Below are 17,388 nucleotides of genomic sequence, written 5' to 3'. Positions count from 1 at the left end.
ACATTTTTTACACAATCTGCATTCTCAGTGCTTGAGCGTGAATCTCACCCCAATTAATAATATAATTACATATTTTTCTCCAATCTATTTAGTAAAAATTGAATAAAATCTTGACCCATTCACATTTTAATCATGACCCACTCCATTTAACCCTAAACCCCTTTTAGATTTTCACTCCACTCTCTCTCTTTGATGATCAAAACCCTAAAGCATGTCAATAGTCACAATAAATTTATTTTGCAGAGATAATTTCTTGAATTATGGAGTCAAAACGAAAAAGTGAAGGCTCACATGTTAATTGTTTCTTGATTTGAATGCAATTTTTTGTTACAAATGTTCTTTTTATATAGTAGTGATTTTTTGTAAAATAATTTTATAGTGATTTGTTGTTATTTTCTTTTTGTGTTATCTATTATTCATGTGTATGTAGTGTTAGTTTAGGACTGATTTGAGTTTGAATGTTTCTTCACTGATTTACTTTTGAAATTTGTTTGCAATTGCACTTTCAAGATTTACAAATTAGTTGATTTCATAACTTATAAATAAAATAAAAGGAAGAAATTGAAGCTAGTAAAACTAGATGATAATTTCATTGAGGATGGGGAATAATTTATTTTTTTTGGTTGTAGATGGAAAACTCTTCAAGATCCATCAATGGAGGTTTTGGAGAAGATGGAAAGTGGGTCTTTTAGTAAAGAAGAAAATTCAAATTGCCAGTGCCACATGACATTTTTACATTGGTTTGGGATGTATTTTTACTCCTCCAGGCGCCTATCATATGTGAGAACACAACTGCTGAGAAAATGGGTTAAAAAGTGTTTATTTATTGTGATTTGAAATAGTTAAATGGGATAATAGGACGCCCGCAAACTTCAAGTGTCTTTTTGAAAATTTAGGACAACTTCATATGTCATTTTATGTTTTTTCTCTTATTTAAATGTATTTCAAAAATAATTTTAACTTCCTTTGTTATTTTTAACAAAGCAATAATAATATCTTGTTTCTATTTTACTTTTAACATCTCTAAATAATTTCTCATGATTTAAAATTACATAAGTGTTTTAATAAAATACATATTAATTACTGTTCTTTAATAAGGATTGCAAAATCCAAAATAAACGAGTAAATGTGAATACTTTGACTTCAAAAGATTGGAGGGTAACCTCAATCCAGAATGAAAACAAAAGAAAAAATAAGTATAAGTTTGGCTTCGAATTTAGTGTAAGCAAAAATAATAATAACAATTAATTGATGAGTAGTTTTATCTTTGACTAACTATAATACATGCAAAAAATAATTAATTCTCTTTTTCCCAATTTATTTGGTGTTTTTTTTTTTTTCATTTCCCCACACCCTCCTCCCAATTTAGCATTTGTTCCTCTCTTTTTCTTCATTGACATGGTTTTAGATAGAGAGCATGCTCATGTTGCTTTTGGTCTTTTTGGTTAGTTTCCTCTATTTCTTAAGTTTGTTGGGTGATGAAAAAAAAAAGTTTTTGGGAGTCACTTGCTATCTTTATTGCTTGAACTATTCAAAAATGTAGTGTTACCTGTGTCGGATCCTCTAAAAGTGCACTAATTTTAAAGGATCCAACAAGTGCATTTTAAAAAATTCGGCACGGCACGATGCACGTGCCCACTGACGGTTTTGAAGAATTAGAGCAACATAGCTTTCATCCCCTATCAAAAACAATTATACACAAATACACTCACTTGCTGAATTTTTTTCTCACTATGTTTTGTTGATATGAATTTTGATATATTTATTTCAGGAAGCATCAATGCATTCATCTTGTTGCTTTCACCCTTGTAAGTAAGCTATATACATGTTTCTCCATTTATTGAGTTCTCAAGATAATTTAAAGGATGTGTGTATATATGGCTTGAACTTTTTTCGTTATGTCTTGTTTACTTATATTCTACCTTAAAATCTGCATACACTTTACCCTCTCCAGATTCCACTCTGTGGCATTACATTATATTTGTTGTTGTTGTCTTGTTACTTATAGTCAATGACAAATCACTATTGTTTGGGATCAAAGCATAGTAGTTGTTAAATTTACTTAATATCCAAGTGAAATAAGCAAATTAGTACTCCCTCTGTCCCAATTTATGTGATACTTTTCGTTTTTCGAGAGTCAAACAGTTTAAGTTTGATCGGGAATTTGCGCATGGAATTTTCAACTTTTTTTAAAATGAAATTTATATATTTGTAAACTAAGTAAAAAGTATTATAAGTCACAATAATTGATAATTCAAAATGTCTAAAGATCTATAAATAAAAATCAGTCAAAGATAGACTTGTTTGAATCTCAAAATCTGAAAAGTGTCACGTAAAATGGGACAGAGGAAGTAATTAATCTAAACTTGTTCACCTCTTGCTCATTAACTTCTTAAACTTTTTTTTAGGCCTACATTTATTCATATGTGGAAGAAGAAATCAGTGGAGAAATTCTCAGCATTTCCATACATTGTTGCATTCCTAAACTGTGGCCTTTGGCTTTTATATGGACTTCCATGGATTCAACAAGAAGGAAGCCTTCTTATCATGACCATTAATGGAATTGGACTTGCCATTGACATGGTGTACTTGATGCTATTTATGTTGTACTCTAAAAAGGAAAAAAGGATGAAAATTTTCCTCATCATCTTAAGTGAAATTGTGTTCATTGGTTCACTTGCCATTCTTGTCACAACTCTTCTCCATTGCCACAAACAAAGAACCACAATTGTTGGTACTATTTGCATGGTGGCAAATATTTTGATGTATGCTTCTCCTTTGACCATCATGGTAAATATATAATTTCCTTTTTTACATCATGTTTTTTCTAGAATGTTCACTAAATTAATTCAACAAAAATAAATTGACTTTGTATATATATATATACTGTGTAATTTTCCAGCGAAGGGCCGGGGTTTCAGATTGGTCTCCTTTGCATCCCTCTTAGCTCCGGCCTTAGCATATGTGTGAGATTTACATGTCAGTAGAATATATAGAGAACTTCTGATACTTTTTACTATTGTAGAAATTGGTGATACAAACCAAGAGTGTGGAGTACATGCCCTTCTATCTTTCCTTTTTCTCCTTTCTATGCAGCATAAGTTGGACTGCTTATGCCATCGTCCGTGTCGACTTCTACCTTCTTGTGAGTATTTTTCACTTACTGTCAACGTATATAAGTTAAGTTAAATTCTTCTTGATTGCTTTAAATTTTTCACTTCTTTATTTCAGACAGCAAATGTGATGGGAGCAATGCTGGGGCTAGCACAACTAATGCTTTATGCCACCTATTACAAGTATACTGGGAGACAGATAGCAGAAAGACAAGCTCAAGGAAAACTGGACCTGGTTGAGAAGACAGTCTCTGGAGCGGCCCAAAAGACGAGCAACGGGGCTAGTGTTTAACTTAATGTTTGGAAGGCCCATATTCTAATGATTTTGAGTCATTAGCTCAACGTCGATGGGCCCATTTTCCTTTCGTAGCACCCACCCCCACCCCAACCCTGCGCCCCTCTTCAGTATAGGAACAAAGACAAGAAATAACAACAAATAGAAGCAACAGCCTTCACCTACTGCTACTGTGCTACAGATAATATCTTTGTTCCTTTATCTTGATTTAGACTTTGTGGTGCACATGACAGCTAAAAGTCAAATGAACCTTGGGTCTAACTTAACCCCAAATAGTTCACGAGCTAGTATTACTCAAGACCATATAAAGAGAAAACAATATCATCCCACACCCTAATGTAGGGCTCTCAGTACCCTCGCCCCCAGGACTGAATATTTGAAGCATGAACAATATAATATGGATGCTCAACATCGAGCAAGCCTAGAACAGAGATGGGTATGACTCTGATAAGATGATAAGAAATGGACCTTGCGCTGGGTGAAATCACAAATATATTAAATTCTTCCATACTAACATTTCTTGCCATTCAAATTATGCTATTTACTGTGGCATATGTAATAATTTGAGCTCCTAGTTCAGCTCTTGGATGATCAAGGACAATAATCTGTGCAAATAGAGATATCGAAAATTACCAAAACTATACACATGTCCAGAATTAAACAGGAAAGAACACTAGATCACTCTGCTTTGCCTGCTTTCTTCTGCAAATATCTGCACGTACGATGGGGAAACCAACATAAACACAAATGAATGATTGGTAGCATATATTTGCAAAACATATACTCGAAAAATTGCAACTGTACACACAAAACAAAGTAGTAAAGTTAGGGTAATCGCTTACCCTTGACTCTTTGCCCAACGTGATAACTGATAAAGTTGCACGGTCTCATTCGAGGCATGGGATACCATTAGTAGATAATTACGAGGCTGTACCATCCATGCAAATCGCATGAACAGTGCAGAATACACACACATTACTGCATTATCAGAAAGAAAAGAAGATGAATGTATTAATCGTTAAAGCCAGCATCTGTTTAAACAGAAAAGTCCTATACCTGATGTCATGTTGCCTGATATCATTTCTGGAGGTTTCTGTGTGTCTACGAGTCCCTGCAATGTACGTAAAGATAACTCAGGTACAATGCCAACCAAAAGAAACGAACATCATGTTATAATATTATGTATTCTAGATAAGGGTACAGCAATGATAAATCCCCAGTTGCCTATGGGACCCCAAAAATGAGTTGTTTTGGGGCCAACGGGACTGTTCAAAAATGCCTTGAAGCTAGCCATACACGATACACTGTGTTGAATTTTCTGCAATTTAACACAGTTATTCAGTATTCGAAGTCAAAACACGAGATATCATGTTACAGAAATCTGACTATGCTAACATACCAGCAGGCAGAAGCAGCAAAAACAGAACACATAGCAATTGAGCGCGAAGATTAAGCAGTTAAATGAATTTGAATAGAGTTGGAACTAAAACAACTTCAATATACAACCACAATCAACGCGAGAAGTGCATCAAACCAACATTTGTTGACTAAAAACAACGTTTCAAAAATGTGGATCAAAGCTGTTACAATAACCAATTTCTTATATGCAATGATTAAAATCTAACATAACCAAATCTTCTGAGTCAATCTTAATCAACAGCATCAAATATGTCTCAATCACAAGCTAGTAGTGGTCGATTATATGGATCTTCACTATCTATATTGTTTCATCTGACTAAGTTTTCATTCTACTAATCAATACTTTTGGACATGGTTCTCTAACATTGGCAGTTTTCAACATTTTCTAATGACTGAATTGACTAGTTTTACATCGATCGTTAGCCTAGTGCTATCCTTCTTATTTATCCAGGCGCGAGACTGACAATTTAAGTGGACTCTCACACAGGAACAACTAAGTGATTGCAATTGCAATTTTCACAACTCCCTCACAGTGCTCTGTATTACAACTTATTGCTTTACAAAAGTTCCATTTGTTTTAGAAAACAAGTCAAAATCAATTACTACCATCTTATATGTATCTTTTTTCTTTTCAATTTTACTTTTTCTTATTCATTTGTTTATGTAATTATGTTTTTTTTTTTAAAACTCAATAATCACACATTTTTAGTACATCTTTTTCTGTTCCTTAAACGTTCCTAACATAATGCTAAACGATGTCTTTTACTCTGTTAGGTACTATAAGTCTATAAATAACAAATAGCAAATCGTTATATTAGCATTATATATTTTAAAAAAATACTGTCCTTAATACGTTGAACCAAATAATGGACAAAGAATATTCACAGCATAATTATATATTTTGTAAGAGAGCTACAAGGGTTGTGGTGGAGTAGTAAGTACTCCTTATTCCTTAATCAAGAGATTTTGGTTTGAGTTTCCTGGGTATAAAGTCACTTTTGTTAGGGAGTACTTTACCCCAAAGGTGGGACTTTCCAACACGAATCCGAATTTAGTCGAGCTTCCTGTGAATATCTAAATGGAAAATTAAAAAAAAAAAAATTGTAATAGAACTGATCCTACTTAAACTAATTGTCAGGATATTAATATTTTTATAAATTATTTTTATGACAGCACGAAACACCAATAAATACACTATTCTATAGAAAAAAAAATAGGAAGAGACAAAATTTCTCCAATAAATATTGAAGTTCCATTTTTTTGGAAAACTGTACTCGAGAAAGACTCCACTTCGTAAAATTTTTACTGGTTAAGTTGTTGTAAAAGTTTCATTTCTTCATGACCCATATATCAGAAATCAAAAACATACATATTCTGGCCATAAAATCGATATTAACTGGGTTAAACAAACATCAAATTTAACAAAAAAACTGTAAAAATTTCGAAACTCCAAATCAAATAACTTACTTTGCATCTAAATTTAAATAAATTTATCAAAATCGTACCTTAATCAGAGATCTGGAAGGTGGGTTGCTCCGAAAAAATGGCGATGATTATCAGTTACGTGTGTATATATAGTATAATATATGGTCAATTTTTGGTAAGCCAATGGTGTACTAGTGTATAGTTGCCAAATAAGAATTGAAATTATTTTTCTATAAATTTTGAAGAAAAAAAAAAGTTTTATCTTTATAAATAATTAATAATTTAATCCTTGGACTTGGAGCTTTCTCTTGTAAGGTAAGAGGAGGACCACTTAGTTACATCCGCCCCCTACTCCAGCACAGGTTGAGTATTGCAAATTAGAGATCTCAATTTGTATTTTTTTTAATTGTATTAGTTAAACACTCAAATTTATAAAATGATCATTTAAAGATCTTTAAAATTTATGTACCACGTGAGTATTGGGTGTACACGTGACACTATGAAAACGAGTTGGAATGTTTAGTTGTAGATGGTCTAGATATGTATTTTAAAGTTGGATATATTTGCTTGTCAGTTAAGACCAATTTTAATTGTATATTTAGGTATTATGCCAAAATATTGTGATAACTATGATATTATTGGAAAAATAATTTATTCAAAAGGAAGTATTCACACTTGTGTCTAGGTTCATTCTTTATTAAGTAGTTTTTAATACATTTATTGTGGTTAAATATCTTTTATTGATTAGTCATAATCATCTTTAATTCCTCTCTAAATGACCATTTGAATAGCCATTACAATATCTTAATTCTTTCGACATTATTATATTCATTTTTATCAATGACCGTTGAAAAGTTCAGCCATAAGCAACTCTTATTTTGTCTCTTTTTTTTTTAATCTATAAATGCCTGTCCATTTCTTTGGTGAGGGAAGGGAGAAAGTGAATATTCTTTCTCCAATATTCTTGTGTTTGGTTTATATTGAACCTTTGTCTGGTTTCTAGTTTTATACTAGAAAAACTTATTGAATTTTGGGAAATATATCGATATCGGGTGAAATATCCTTTAGGACAGTCTTCTGATATATTTCAAGCTATGAAAATTCTCTATAAATGTTTGTGATGAAAAATTTTCCATAAGATTTTTAATAGTTGGATCAACTTAAACATAGCTCAACTAATTTCACAGACTACATAATCTACTATATTGAGACAAAAAATAATATAAGATCTTTATTAAAATGTTAACATCTAACAGTCTTCTTTTTTTTTTGTAGTGATATAGTTATGATAATAATATTGTTTTCTCTGTAATTACTTATCAAAATACATCTATATAATTGTTAAATTATGTTTAATGAAATATTTTAACAAGTTGACTAGCAAATATGATAATACGGAGAGTTGTAGTTGTTTCTATTATATTTGATTCTTTTCTTTTCTTTTTTTGTTTTTTCACACCCCCTGTGTTTGTACTTTTTTGAGTCCGACTAATTAAAATTTACGCCTAGAACTTAGAAGCATGCTCTATAAATTTTTAATGAAGTATCTAGCATGCTCATATTTTTTTATTTATGATAATAGTGTTGTTTAATATGCATGGGATATGTGGTTGTTGTTGTATTGTTTAATATGTAGGTTAAAATACTTTGATAAAAATACATCTATATTGTCAAATTATATTAGATGAATTAGTTTAACAAGTTGCCTTTCAGTTTCATATATATTAATATGAATTATTGTGGTGTGATACAATCAAAGTTTAGGTGAAAACTTAAGTCAAATGGGATGGCTTTCTCGTCCTTTCTTTTCTTGTTTATAAAAAAGTAGTGTTAGACCAATCGTTCTTCGAACTAATCATATACATTATTGGGATAGATGAAACTCCTCCTCTGAGAACCATATATGAGACTTTCATCTCGTACAACTCAAGCAAAAATATTCAAATACTAGTTGCAATAGATATGGAATAGAAAGTTCGAAATTTATTAAGTTCTGATCCCATGAAAAATCCAAAAGCTTTCTTTGTAGCGATAATACCAAAATATTAACTGGCCTCTTGAATGTGTGCATACCAACAATTTCATCGGTACATACTAGCCAAAAAGATGAAATATTCCGTATATTCATCAAGATATACTACTCAAAGGGATAAGATAAGATAGCGGGTATCACGTAAAATTTTATCGAGGTGGGTGCAAATTGATCTTATAGCAAAAAAGGAGGAAATTTTAAGTAATGAATTTATTCTGAAGCAAAAGAAACAAGAAAACACACTATATTACCTCAGAGGCTTGATACAATTGGAAATTTGTTACAACTACAGAGAACTGTCAATCAAAATTTACATATCCTAGTATTACAATAATTACTTCACTAGTTTTTATGTATTTACAGCCTAATTCCTTAATCATTTACCTGAGCTCTCACAGGAGCTCCCTAGGTTGGACATAATATCATGAATCAACAACCTCACGATACTGCTGCCCGATGATCTTGAGATATCGACACATTCCTGCAAATCAGCATCACAAGAAATAGGAACTAACTCAAGATCATCGTCTAGATACTTGATGTCGATAGTGCCAAGCTCTAATTTAAGCCTCTTTGCTACTTCTTCCTTCAACTTAACTGTACCAGAATTTAAACAAAGCCGAAATCTTATGATATCTTCCTTATATGTTGCTTTTATTGTAACGGATGTCACTTCAGGCCAGGCAGAATATTGTTGTATCGCGTCAGGGGGAACATAAACGGGGTCCTTGGCAGTTGCATCAGAAAAAGGTGGGTTCGTCAAATTGTAGTCCGGGACACGTTCATCAACCAGAGTGTCTCTAGGTGAACAAAGATTTCTCAGATCGTGAGAGCTGCCTGCATCCCCAACTAGCATTCCTCCAAATGGTTCCTGGGTGTGTTTTGGAATAATAGGCCGAGGCATTAGGAATGCAGAAGATAAGTTGATTTCTGTTGTGGTCTGACGAGCTGCTTCCAGAGAGCCTCCCACTTTCATGCACGACTCAAGTGCTGGTGAATTAACCAGCTCATTCTGAGGGGAGAATTCATTTCCAGCGCAAGGACTTCCTTGACATGAACCATGGGACGTAGGTGTCCCTGCGCTCTCTTCTCTTGAGACACTCCCTGTTCTGGACTTACGTGTGCCTTCTGCATGCAGAAAACCGTTCTGCAAAGGAGTGAATTCTTCCTTCCTAGACACCCTGCCTCCTAGCATTTGATTCGAGGGTTCAGCTTCTATGTGACTTTCTGGTGTTCCATGGTGGGAGAACTCATTCCTCTCCTCAGGAAATACTGAAGGTTTAGACGATGGTGAACTTGGTAGATTGGAAACATTTGCACCAGCAGGCCAAGAAATTGAACTAACAGCAGCAGGAAGTGAATTTGGTGCCAGTGAAGTCAGAGTAAATGCACCTTCGGCTCCTTGAACGGATTCAATTACACACTTTAGCTTTGAAAGGGAACGATTGACCTTATTTATCTTGCGAGATGGCCATCTAGAGATCCCATGCTGCCTACATATGCGTTTCATTGTGGTAGGGCAAACTGTTGTTGCAAGAACATTGATGAGAATAGCTTTTAAAAAAAAAAGGAAATAAAAGAGATACGTTTATATGAGCGATTTGGTCAACAAAAAGTATTTCAAATTGAGAACATACCCCCAAGACTCTTTGCAGCATCCTTGAGACTTCCAGCAAAATACTGCTGCAAAACCTCTAAGCTAATTGTTTTCTCAGCTTTTCCACGTTTTCTCTCTGATTTCTTTCCAGACGTTTTATTGTCGGAGTTAGATACATGGTTAGGGGCTTCACTTGTACCACTTGTGCTCCTTGCACCTTTAGAAACATTGGATCCTACTGCTGACTGCTGCTCTCCCACTGGATCAAGATGCATCCATCCATTTGGTAAACTAGTCAGTTGAGGAGAAGTTATTGGTGTTGGTACAGATTCAGGCTTTGCGTCAATTTTCTCTTCCATGGAAGCCTGAATAATCTCAACTGAACTCCAGTCATGCTCAAGTTCCCCTCCGGAAGCAATGCTGAGACTCCTGAAGTGCTGCTTCATTGTCAATAAGAGTGAGTTAAGCAAAGCCTGCTGGTCACTGTAATCCCCAGAATTCGGTGGCAGAAAAAATTCCAGAATATAATCATCATTGGCTGTGTGACTGCTCCGTAAGCATATTGCAAAACAACTGGTCAACCCAAACATGCGTGCATAATGTACCAAAGGGTACTCGGTTTTGCAAAATTTTGTGATGTCTTCACAATAGCATGATTTTCGTGAAGCGTATGCTCTTCCAGCAACTCCCTGTCCCCTTTGTAAATGATGCTCCGCACAGGCAACACGGAAACCCCACATGTGAGCATCAACCAAGTAAAATGCTACATCTGTTGTGGACATACAGATCTGTCCCATGCAGCTCCCATCGAAACTACTGCAGCTCTTTTTCAACCCACCACCATCAGCCAGAACACTGCGATGCCTGCATGGAACCCATGTCTGAGCCAGAGGCAGTTTGTATGTTTCACATACTGCAGTTAGTATCTCCAAGATGTCAACCAATGCATTCTGCCGGCCTTCATTGCAGATCTGGTTCATATACCCCATCACATAGACCTGTTCAGAAAATGATTAAACAACCACTTAACTGAGAAAATTATACACAACTGTTCCTCACCTGAGTGTTTGGGTGGTCCAATATATCCGAACTTTTCAAATTTACAGCCTGCAGAAAGTAGAATTAGATTAGCCAAAGAGAGCTCATCTCGAAAAAAGAAAAGGCAAGAAAAGATGATGAACACATTTGGTTTAGATGAAAGACGTGCTTATCTACTCAAAAAAATTTAATACCCTACATAAGTAACCACAAAAATTGGTTTTACTCTTGCAGATAGATGTCATGCCATGTGAAGACTGCACAATACATGTCCAAATGCACCTTTGAAAGCCAACAACCCTATCAAATAATTCCTATTGAGTGCATGATTGAATTGTGAACAAGTTTCCAACAAACAAAATCTCAGCCTCTCATGGTACAATAGATGCTATAAATGGCTGGTTCTAACACTTTCTCATACAGTTATGCAGAAACACAAGATCCAATATCATCGAAAGATAGGACATCTAACATGAGATATGTGAAATTTTACACAAGGGTTAAAAGAACCAACCTCCAGTGCTTTGCATACTTTATCCACCTCAGCAGCATAGTTGATCTTCTGGGAGGTCATTATGAGTTCCAGTACACCAACACAAGATCGTCCAGAAGGTTCAAATACAGGCAGAGCTAAAGTTCCTCGAACATTGTAATGCAGAGCATGATCAAGCCGAGGGAACTCTTTACTGGAGTAGTATTGCACATTTGGTGTCCATTCAGGCAACTTAAGGCGGAAGACACGGCCCGGAAGTCCAAGAACTCCATCAGTCTCTCCATCCGCAGCAAACATATACATCAGAGAAACCGTTCGATATTGATGAAGCCCATTACACTCTGGGTCAAGAACAAAGGGCTGCCCTGAAGTTGTGAGTACAGACCGACCAGCTTCCTTTACAGGTGCCCAGACCTGAGCCAAGACTCGCTCTCCTGTGGATTCCTTTAAGTATCGGAGCGCTTGTGTCATCCTCTCCTTGATTATACAAGATCCATCTGAATTATCTCCAGGTATTAGTCCTGAAATTGGTGAAGGAAGTCGTCCCTTATCAGCGTTGACAGAGACAGTTTCAGTTGTAGCTTCTATATCACCAGTGTCTGCTCCAAAAATGGAAGGCAAATAGATTACTCTCTCTTTGTGTGTTCCCAGCCAATGATGCACATTCAACTCATTTATCCCATTTTCACAGGGACAAACTAACAGTAAGTTTATACATCACAAAGCAATGCTACTCATGGAGAATCTAATTATAGAAAGACTACAACTAGTTCATTATAAAGTTCAAGATGGAAAAAAGTTCAACTCTTGTATATCCCACAATCTAAGCTATTGGGAAAACAATTACACAAGAGTGACAGCATAGCTTTAATGTTTTACTATGCGAAGTCATCTTTTTCTCTTTTTTTTTGATAAGTACTATGTGAAGATTCTATATGCTTATAATATTAATTCATCAAGAAAAAGCAGACTCAGTTCACATTCTATTCTTATCTACAGAGACGAGAAATATTTCTACATATTTTGTTCATCAGTAAGCAAGAGTATTCATTACAAGAAGTACTTTTTACTATTAACACTCTGATGTCCAGCATGTTCTTTATCTACTATATGATTGCTAAACAGAGATGAGCACAACTCCGCAGAAACTTTCCTGCTCTAATATATATTCACAGGTTGTTTACACTAAACCAATAAATAAATGTGTCTTTCTTTTAATTATCACTCAACCAATGTCCCTAATATTAAGATATGATTTGCATATGATGTTACATTAAAATCTAAGAAAATAAAATTATTTTCATACTTATTTACATATTTTTATAATCTTAAGTAATATAGTAGCATCTATGTTCATAAATTATGAAAGAACAAAACCACATGATCCCTAATCAAGGAAACAAAAATGGAAAGAAAATGACGAAAACAAATCTAACTAATCTCACTGTGTAATTATTGCTCTCCCTAGAATCAAATTCGGTAAACATGATGTGAATAAAAGGGTGGGAATAAGTAATGTCTTGAAAATAATATTCTCTAAACTGAATTTCAATAGATTCAATTCAGATTGTGCAAATATGGTATCCAATTCTGCAATCTTTCTTTTCTGAGAAGAATTAAAAAAAAATGGTGGTAGCGGAAACGGAAATGGTGGAGGAGATTACAAGGTGGAGAATCGAACCCACCAACAAGGTGAAAGTTCAATTAACCAACCAATTAACTTAGCTACTAAGATTTCCCAATTCAGCAATCTTTCAGCTTTCCTTTGTTTCTGTTTCTGCAAAAGCTAAAGTTTGCATACTTTTAAAAAGCTTTTGCTTGCAGAAGTGTTTGTTTGATACTGTTTTTTCTAATCAAAATTAGCAAATTTAAGTCTTTTTTTTTGTAAAAACTAAATCAAATGCTACCTAAATTTGAAAAAGCCTAAAAAGTTCACCTAAATTTGCAGCAAGAACACAAAGTCAACTAACTTTACTCCAAAGTTTCTCAAATGATTTCTCAAAACCAAAACAGCTTAAACCAAACCAAAGGCTTACATACAAGCGACAAATCTAGGGTGGCCGGAGATACGTAGAGCACCGGAAAGTCCATTTCCGGCAGGTTTTTCATCGTTATCATCGGAAAACGCCCAAAGAGGAGAACAAGGCAGGAACGGAGACGCAGGATTCGATGAAACCGCCGCAGCAGCAGCAAAAATCTGATCAAAAGACCAGGAAGCGTCAATATCGAAATCGAGATCCATCATCATCGACTCTCTCTCCGTCACCGGCGCCGTCGACGCCGTATGCGGCAGAGGAGTCAACTCCTTTGACTTCCATAGGTGATTTTGAGTCATTCCTCCTTCCGGTTCCGACATTTTTGTTCAATTTTTTCTCCAAATTTTTTGTTTTTTTCACAGAGATTTTGTATGTGGCGAGTGGAGAAGAAAGGGAAAAATATGTTCAATGGCAATTGGCCGAGTCTGATTCTATAAGAAAAAAAATAAACTTGGAATCTAATAAATTGCAACTTGCAAAAAGTATAAGGGATTATTCTATGTATCAAATCACTATCTACTATATCGTATCAAAATCAGATACGAATTCAGAATTTAAATTTCACGTTATCAAAATGTATTCGGAAAGGTTACTTGTTTATCATTTACCTTTATGATAGAAGCAACTTATCAAGATTCATATATTCTTTTTACTTTTTCACTCGATATTTGATATGCATGTAATTTAATTTCGCATTGTATTATTTATTTATTTTTCTCCATTTTCATGGGCTTGAACTCGCCCAGTTGTGTGGCTAGATGAAGGATTATTTTATCCTGTGTTGAAATTATTTATCACACCATATATAACTAAATGATGAGATAAGTTCTTCATATATATGATGGGATAATTTATCCGAAATAATTAATTTCGGAATCAGTTATTTGAAAGGGAAATTTCTGATGTATAAGCTCTTATTTCTGTTGTTTAATTTAAAATTTCGTGCAAATTACAGGAAGGTGGACAGATAAAGAAATTGCTTTAGGAGACCCATTAAAAGGAACCAAAAGAATTTTTTAAGCAAAAAAGTGATTTTCAATAGTGACGTAATCGTTCATAGAAATTTTATTTTATTTATTTTTCTTAATTTTAAAATTAATTTGTAGTTGGTCGAAAAAGACATCCTCATTTATAATAAATTGATGACTTGAGGAAACATTGTATTATTTTCCCTCTTTAATTTTATCTAGTTTTTAACTTTTTAATCATTCGACTAGCTCTGAGAAATTCCATATTGTAAAATATATTCTAAAAAAGAGGATTATGTACACAATAAGATTCGAACATAAAATTTTTTAATTAAGAATAAATAAGTATTTACAATTAAATTACATTCTTAGTTAAAGATCTCAAATTTCAAATCTTAAAATGATAAATATCATGAATAGAATCACTTTCCTTAATAAGTCTTATTCAGCTCAAATTCAAATTACTATAAACCCCAAATAATATCAAAGATAGGATGAAAAAAGAGAGACAATATACCATGACTAAAACCTCAAAAGTGTCCTTTGGATTACTCAGTTGGTTTAGAGGATGGTCATCCACATGGATGACTCGAGATCGATTCTCCCTCAATGCCTTATGAGTCTAGCATATGCCTATCACATAGGGCTTGTCTAGTACGGTTTACAATTCCATGTGTGGTTTGCAAGCTATTTTATGCGGATAGAATGTATGTAGATTTTATCGCGGTCATAAAAAAATAATAAGTAGATAAAAAGTTGTTTGTTTTAAATAATTTAGTTCTTTTTGGGACTTGATGATTTAGTTGTTTTTCTAAATATTAAATTTTATTGGCTTTAAAAAAAACAAGTGGCGAGAAATCAAAATCACAAAATGGAGTCTGTGTTAGTATTCCTTATTCATATATTATATATAAAGGAAAATTATGTAAAGTCATTATTAAATAATAAAAAGTAAACCTACTTTACTACTCTTGAATGCTTCATTACTGTGGATGGTGATTAGTTTGCTAATCTTTTTGTTAATAATATAACACTTCAATTAACTCCATTTGATCAGTCTTACATATATATATACACAACTATAAAGCATCCAAAATTCTAACTGAATTAGACTAAGATCAGTGAATTCTTTATCAGTCATTTATTGAATAATAAATACAAGTATTTAAAAATCTTCGATCTAATTGTTTTTCATGAATATTGAATGAGTGTGTAAAATAGGTAATTAAAAGGAACTTTATTAATAAAAGAAAGACTTTCGATAATTATAGTACTAGTTCCATTCTCATGGGAAGAGAAAACACAAATTTATTACCATCTACTTAGTAAGAGAACAAAAATTGATTTAACATGATTTTATATATATGATATGATGGTTAAAATAAATATATAATTAATCTCAATCATTTGGAGCAAATATTGAAAATTCCAATTTGGAGTAGACTAGAATTTGAGGACCCCATTAAAATTGTTGTATAAGGGGTCCATATTGATGATGAAAAACTCAGCATTTATAAGTTGTCTACCCAATAAAACTAAGTCCGGAGCCTAAAGGGCAAAAAAAATTGTCAAAAATTTCAAAAGAGCACATCACTTTTTATTCTAACCAAAAGGGTAAAATTGTTGCGTCAGCAACGATTTTCCTCTGACAAAATGACAAAATCACTGCCCTAGCAGCGATTTCATCTAAAAAAAAAAAGTTATTTTTTTTAATTAAAAATCGTTGCCACAGCAGCGATTTTGTAGAAAAAAAAAATTAAAAATCGCTGCCATTGTAAAAAAAAAAAAAAAAAAATTTTTTGCTGTGGCAACGATTTTAAGTCAGAATTTTTTTTTTTCCTTACACATCGCTGCAGGGGCAGCGTTTTTCATGCCGAGTGCTATTATTTTCATGCCTATTATTACTTATTAATAATATAAAAATGATAAACAAGACGACAGTATACTCAACAAAATTGTTGAAGCATGAGAAAAATTGAATTATATATCATAAATAATAATAAAAGAATATTTAAAGTTTAAAAAAAACTTTTTTTTAAAAATTCTTAACCAAATTCGCTGCTATAGCAGCGATTTTGAAGAAAAAAAGTTTTTTTTTTTGAGAAAATATGCAGCGATTTTTATTTTTGTTTTGTCAGAAGCCCTTTTGGTTAAATTTTTTTTTGATGTGCCATTTTAGTTTTTTTAAAGAAAAAGCAGCGATTTTTAATTAAAAAAATTACAAAATCGTAGCGATTTTTAATAAAAAATAATTTTTTATTTCTTTTTTACAAAAATCGCTGCCACAGCAGCGATTTTTAATTAAAAAAAATGAAAAAAAAAATTTAGACGAAATCGCTGCTGACGCAGTGATTTTGCCCTTTTGGTTAGAAAAAAAAGTGATGTGCCCTTTTGGAATTTTTGACAATTTTTTTTGCCCTTTAGGCTCCGGACTCCAATAAAACTATTGTTAAAAATATGAATATTAAAAGTTTTTGTTTGATTAATTTGAATTCAGTCGAAATATTTTGTTTCAGAAGATATCACACTTTCTATTAAATATGACTTCATTTTCAAAGATTAAACCTATGGTCTAAAATGGTAAGCTTGTCAAGTTAGCGTGCTTCAAGTTGCTCAATTAAAAAAATGTTAGTTACGAGAGATGTTAAGAAAGTGTAAGAATAATTTTAAAAAATACTTTTTATTAAAAGGTGTAAAATATTTCTTATGAGACTGATAATATGAAGTATTAATTGAAAACAGATCTTGAAAATAACTTAAGAATTTATATATATAATAATAATTATGTAGAAACTTCACTAAATAAATATAAATAACAAATTTCAAATCCAACAGAATACATAACTAATTTGGAGAATTCAAATTCGAATCCACAAAATTCATATTCTAAATTCGTCTCCATTACTAACTATTGGAATTTGAAGCTCAAATCTCTAAATTGTCTTAATCCATGAAAAAAAAAGTGTTTTCTC

At 33.0% G+C, this 17,388-nt stretch overlaps 4 protein-coding genes across 7 annotated transcripts in view; 1 reads left to right on the top strand and 3 right to left on the bottom strand.

Annotated features, from left to right (window-relative positions):
* The window catches only part of LOC125842141 (serine/threonine-protein kinase BLUS1-like), a 287,074-nt gene extending 285,229 nt beyond the window's left edge, over positions 1 to 1,845 (bottom strand). The window contains exon 1 of the mRNA XM_049521369.1: positions 1,842 to 1,845. The gene's annotated coding sequence lies outside the window, so the exon portion shown is untranslated. The remainder of the gene's footprint in view (positions 1 to 1,841) is intronic.
* Positions 1,399 to 3,433, top strand: LOC125842173 (bidirectional sugar transporter SWEET4-like). Its single transcript, XM_049521408.1, has 5 exons — positions 1,399 to 1,444; positions 1,772 to 1,808; positions 2,409 to 2,790; positions 3,026 to 3,145; positions 3,232 to 3,433. The coding sequence occupies exons 1-5, from the start codon at positions 1,399 to 1,401 to the stop codon at positions 3,403 to 3,405; spliced, it is 759 nt and encodes a 252-aa protein (XP_049377365.1). The 3' UTR covers positions 3,406 to 3,433.
* Positions 3,434 to 3,884: 451 nt separating this feature from the next.
* Positions 3,885 to 6,475, bottom strand: LOC125841850 (mitochondrial pyruvate carrier 1). Of its 2 annotated transcripts, XM_049521031.1 has the most exons (5): positions 6,333 to 6,473; positions 4,610 to 4,726; positions 4,465 to 4,519; positions 4,251 to 4,386; positions 3,885 to 4,120 (listed from the first exon to the last, which is right to left on the bottom strand). In XM_049521031.1, the coding sequence occupies exons 2-5, from the start codon at positions 4,700 to 4,702 to the stop codon at positions 4,087 to 4,089; spliced, it is 318 nt and encodes a 105-aa protein (XP_049376988.1). In that variant the 5' UTR covers positions 4,703 to 4,726; positions 6,333 to 6,473; the 3' UTR covers positions 3,885 to 4,086. The 2 variants fall into 2 exon arrangements, with proteins under 2 accessions (XP_049376988.1, XP_049376989.1); XM_049521032.1 differs by lacking the exon at positions 3,885 to 4,120 and having other exon boundaries at positions 4,247 to 4,386; positions 6,333 to 6,475.
* A 2,035-nt stretch (positions 6,476 to 8,510) lies between these two features.
* Positions 8,511 to 13,848, bottom strand: LOC125841262 (protein NLP7-like). 3 transcript variants are annotated; one of them, XM_049520350.1, is made up of 5 exons: positions 13,453 to 13,848; positions 11,434 to 12,011; positions 10,941 to 10,988; positions 9,922 to 10,879; positions 8,511 to 9,808 (listed from the first exon to the last, which is right to left on the bottom strand). In XM_049520350.1, the coding sequence occupies exons 1-5, from the start codon at positions 13,766 to 13,768 to the stop codon at positions 8,661 to 8,663; spliced, it is 3,048 nt and encodes a 1,015-aa protein (XP_049376307.1). In that variant the 5' UTR covers positions 13,769 to 13,848; the 3' UTR covers positions 8,511 to 8,660. The 3 variants fall into 3 exon arrangements, with proteins under 3 accessions (XP_049376307.1, XP_049376309.1, XP_049376308.1); XM_049520352.1 differs by having other exon boundaries at positions 11,434 to 11,933; positions 13,453 to 13,610; XM_049520351.1 differs by having other exon boundaries at positions 13,449 to 13,588.
* Positions 13,849 to 17,388: the final 3,540 nt, after the last annotated feature.

This window comes from Solanum stenotomum, chromosome 10 (assembly GCF_019186545.1).
Source record: "Solanum stenotomum isolate F172 chromosome 10, ASM1918654v1, whole genome shotgun sequence".
NCBI classification, from domain to species: Eukaryota; Viridiplantae; Streptophyta; class Magnoliopsida; order Solanales; family Solanaceae; genus Solanum; species Solanum stenotomum.
The sequence above is the reverse complement of the archived record's forward strand: the minus strand, read 5'-3'. Positions and strand labels throughout refer to the sequence as shown.

Bases quoted from the DNA above. Each gene is read 5' to 3' on its own strand.
- LOC125842173 (XM_049521408.1), top strand. From the start codon at position 1,399: ATGGTTTTAGATAGAGAGCATGCTCATGTTGCTTTTGGTCTTTTTG. The intron at 1,809-2,408 runs GTAAGTAAGCTA...ACTTTTTTTTAG, and splicing joins ATCTTGTTGCTTTCACCCTT to GCCTACATTTATTCATATGT. The intron at 3,146-3,231 runs GTGAGTATTTTT...TCTTTATTTCAG, and splicing joins GTGTCGACTTCTACCTTCTT to ACAGCAAATGTGATGGGAGC.
- LOC125841850 (XM_049521031.1), bottom strand. From the start codon at position 4,702: ATGGCTAGCTTCAAGGCATTTTTGAACAGTCCCGTTGGCCCCAAAACA. The intron at 4,520-4,609 runs GTACCCTTATCT...CGTACATTGCAG, and splicing joins ACTGGGGATTTATCATTGCT to GGACTCGTAGACACACAGAA. The intron at 4,121-4,250 runs GTAAGCGATTAC...TCGTACGTGCAG, and splicing joins CGTTGGGCAAAGAGTCAAGG to ATATTTGCAGAAGAAAGCAG.
- LOC125841262 (XM_049520350.1), bottom strand. From the start codon at position 13,768: ATGTCGGAACCGGAAGGAGGAATGACTCAAAATCACCTATGGAAGTCA. The intron at 10,880-10,940 runs GTGAGGAACAGT...TTTTCTGAACAG, and splicing joins TGGACCACCCAAACACTCAG to GTCTATGTGATGGGGTATAT. The intron at 9,809-9,921 runs GTATGTTCTCAA...TTGCAACAACAG, and splicing joins TGCTGCAAAGAGTCTTGGGG to TTTGCCCTACCACAATGAAA.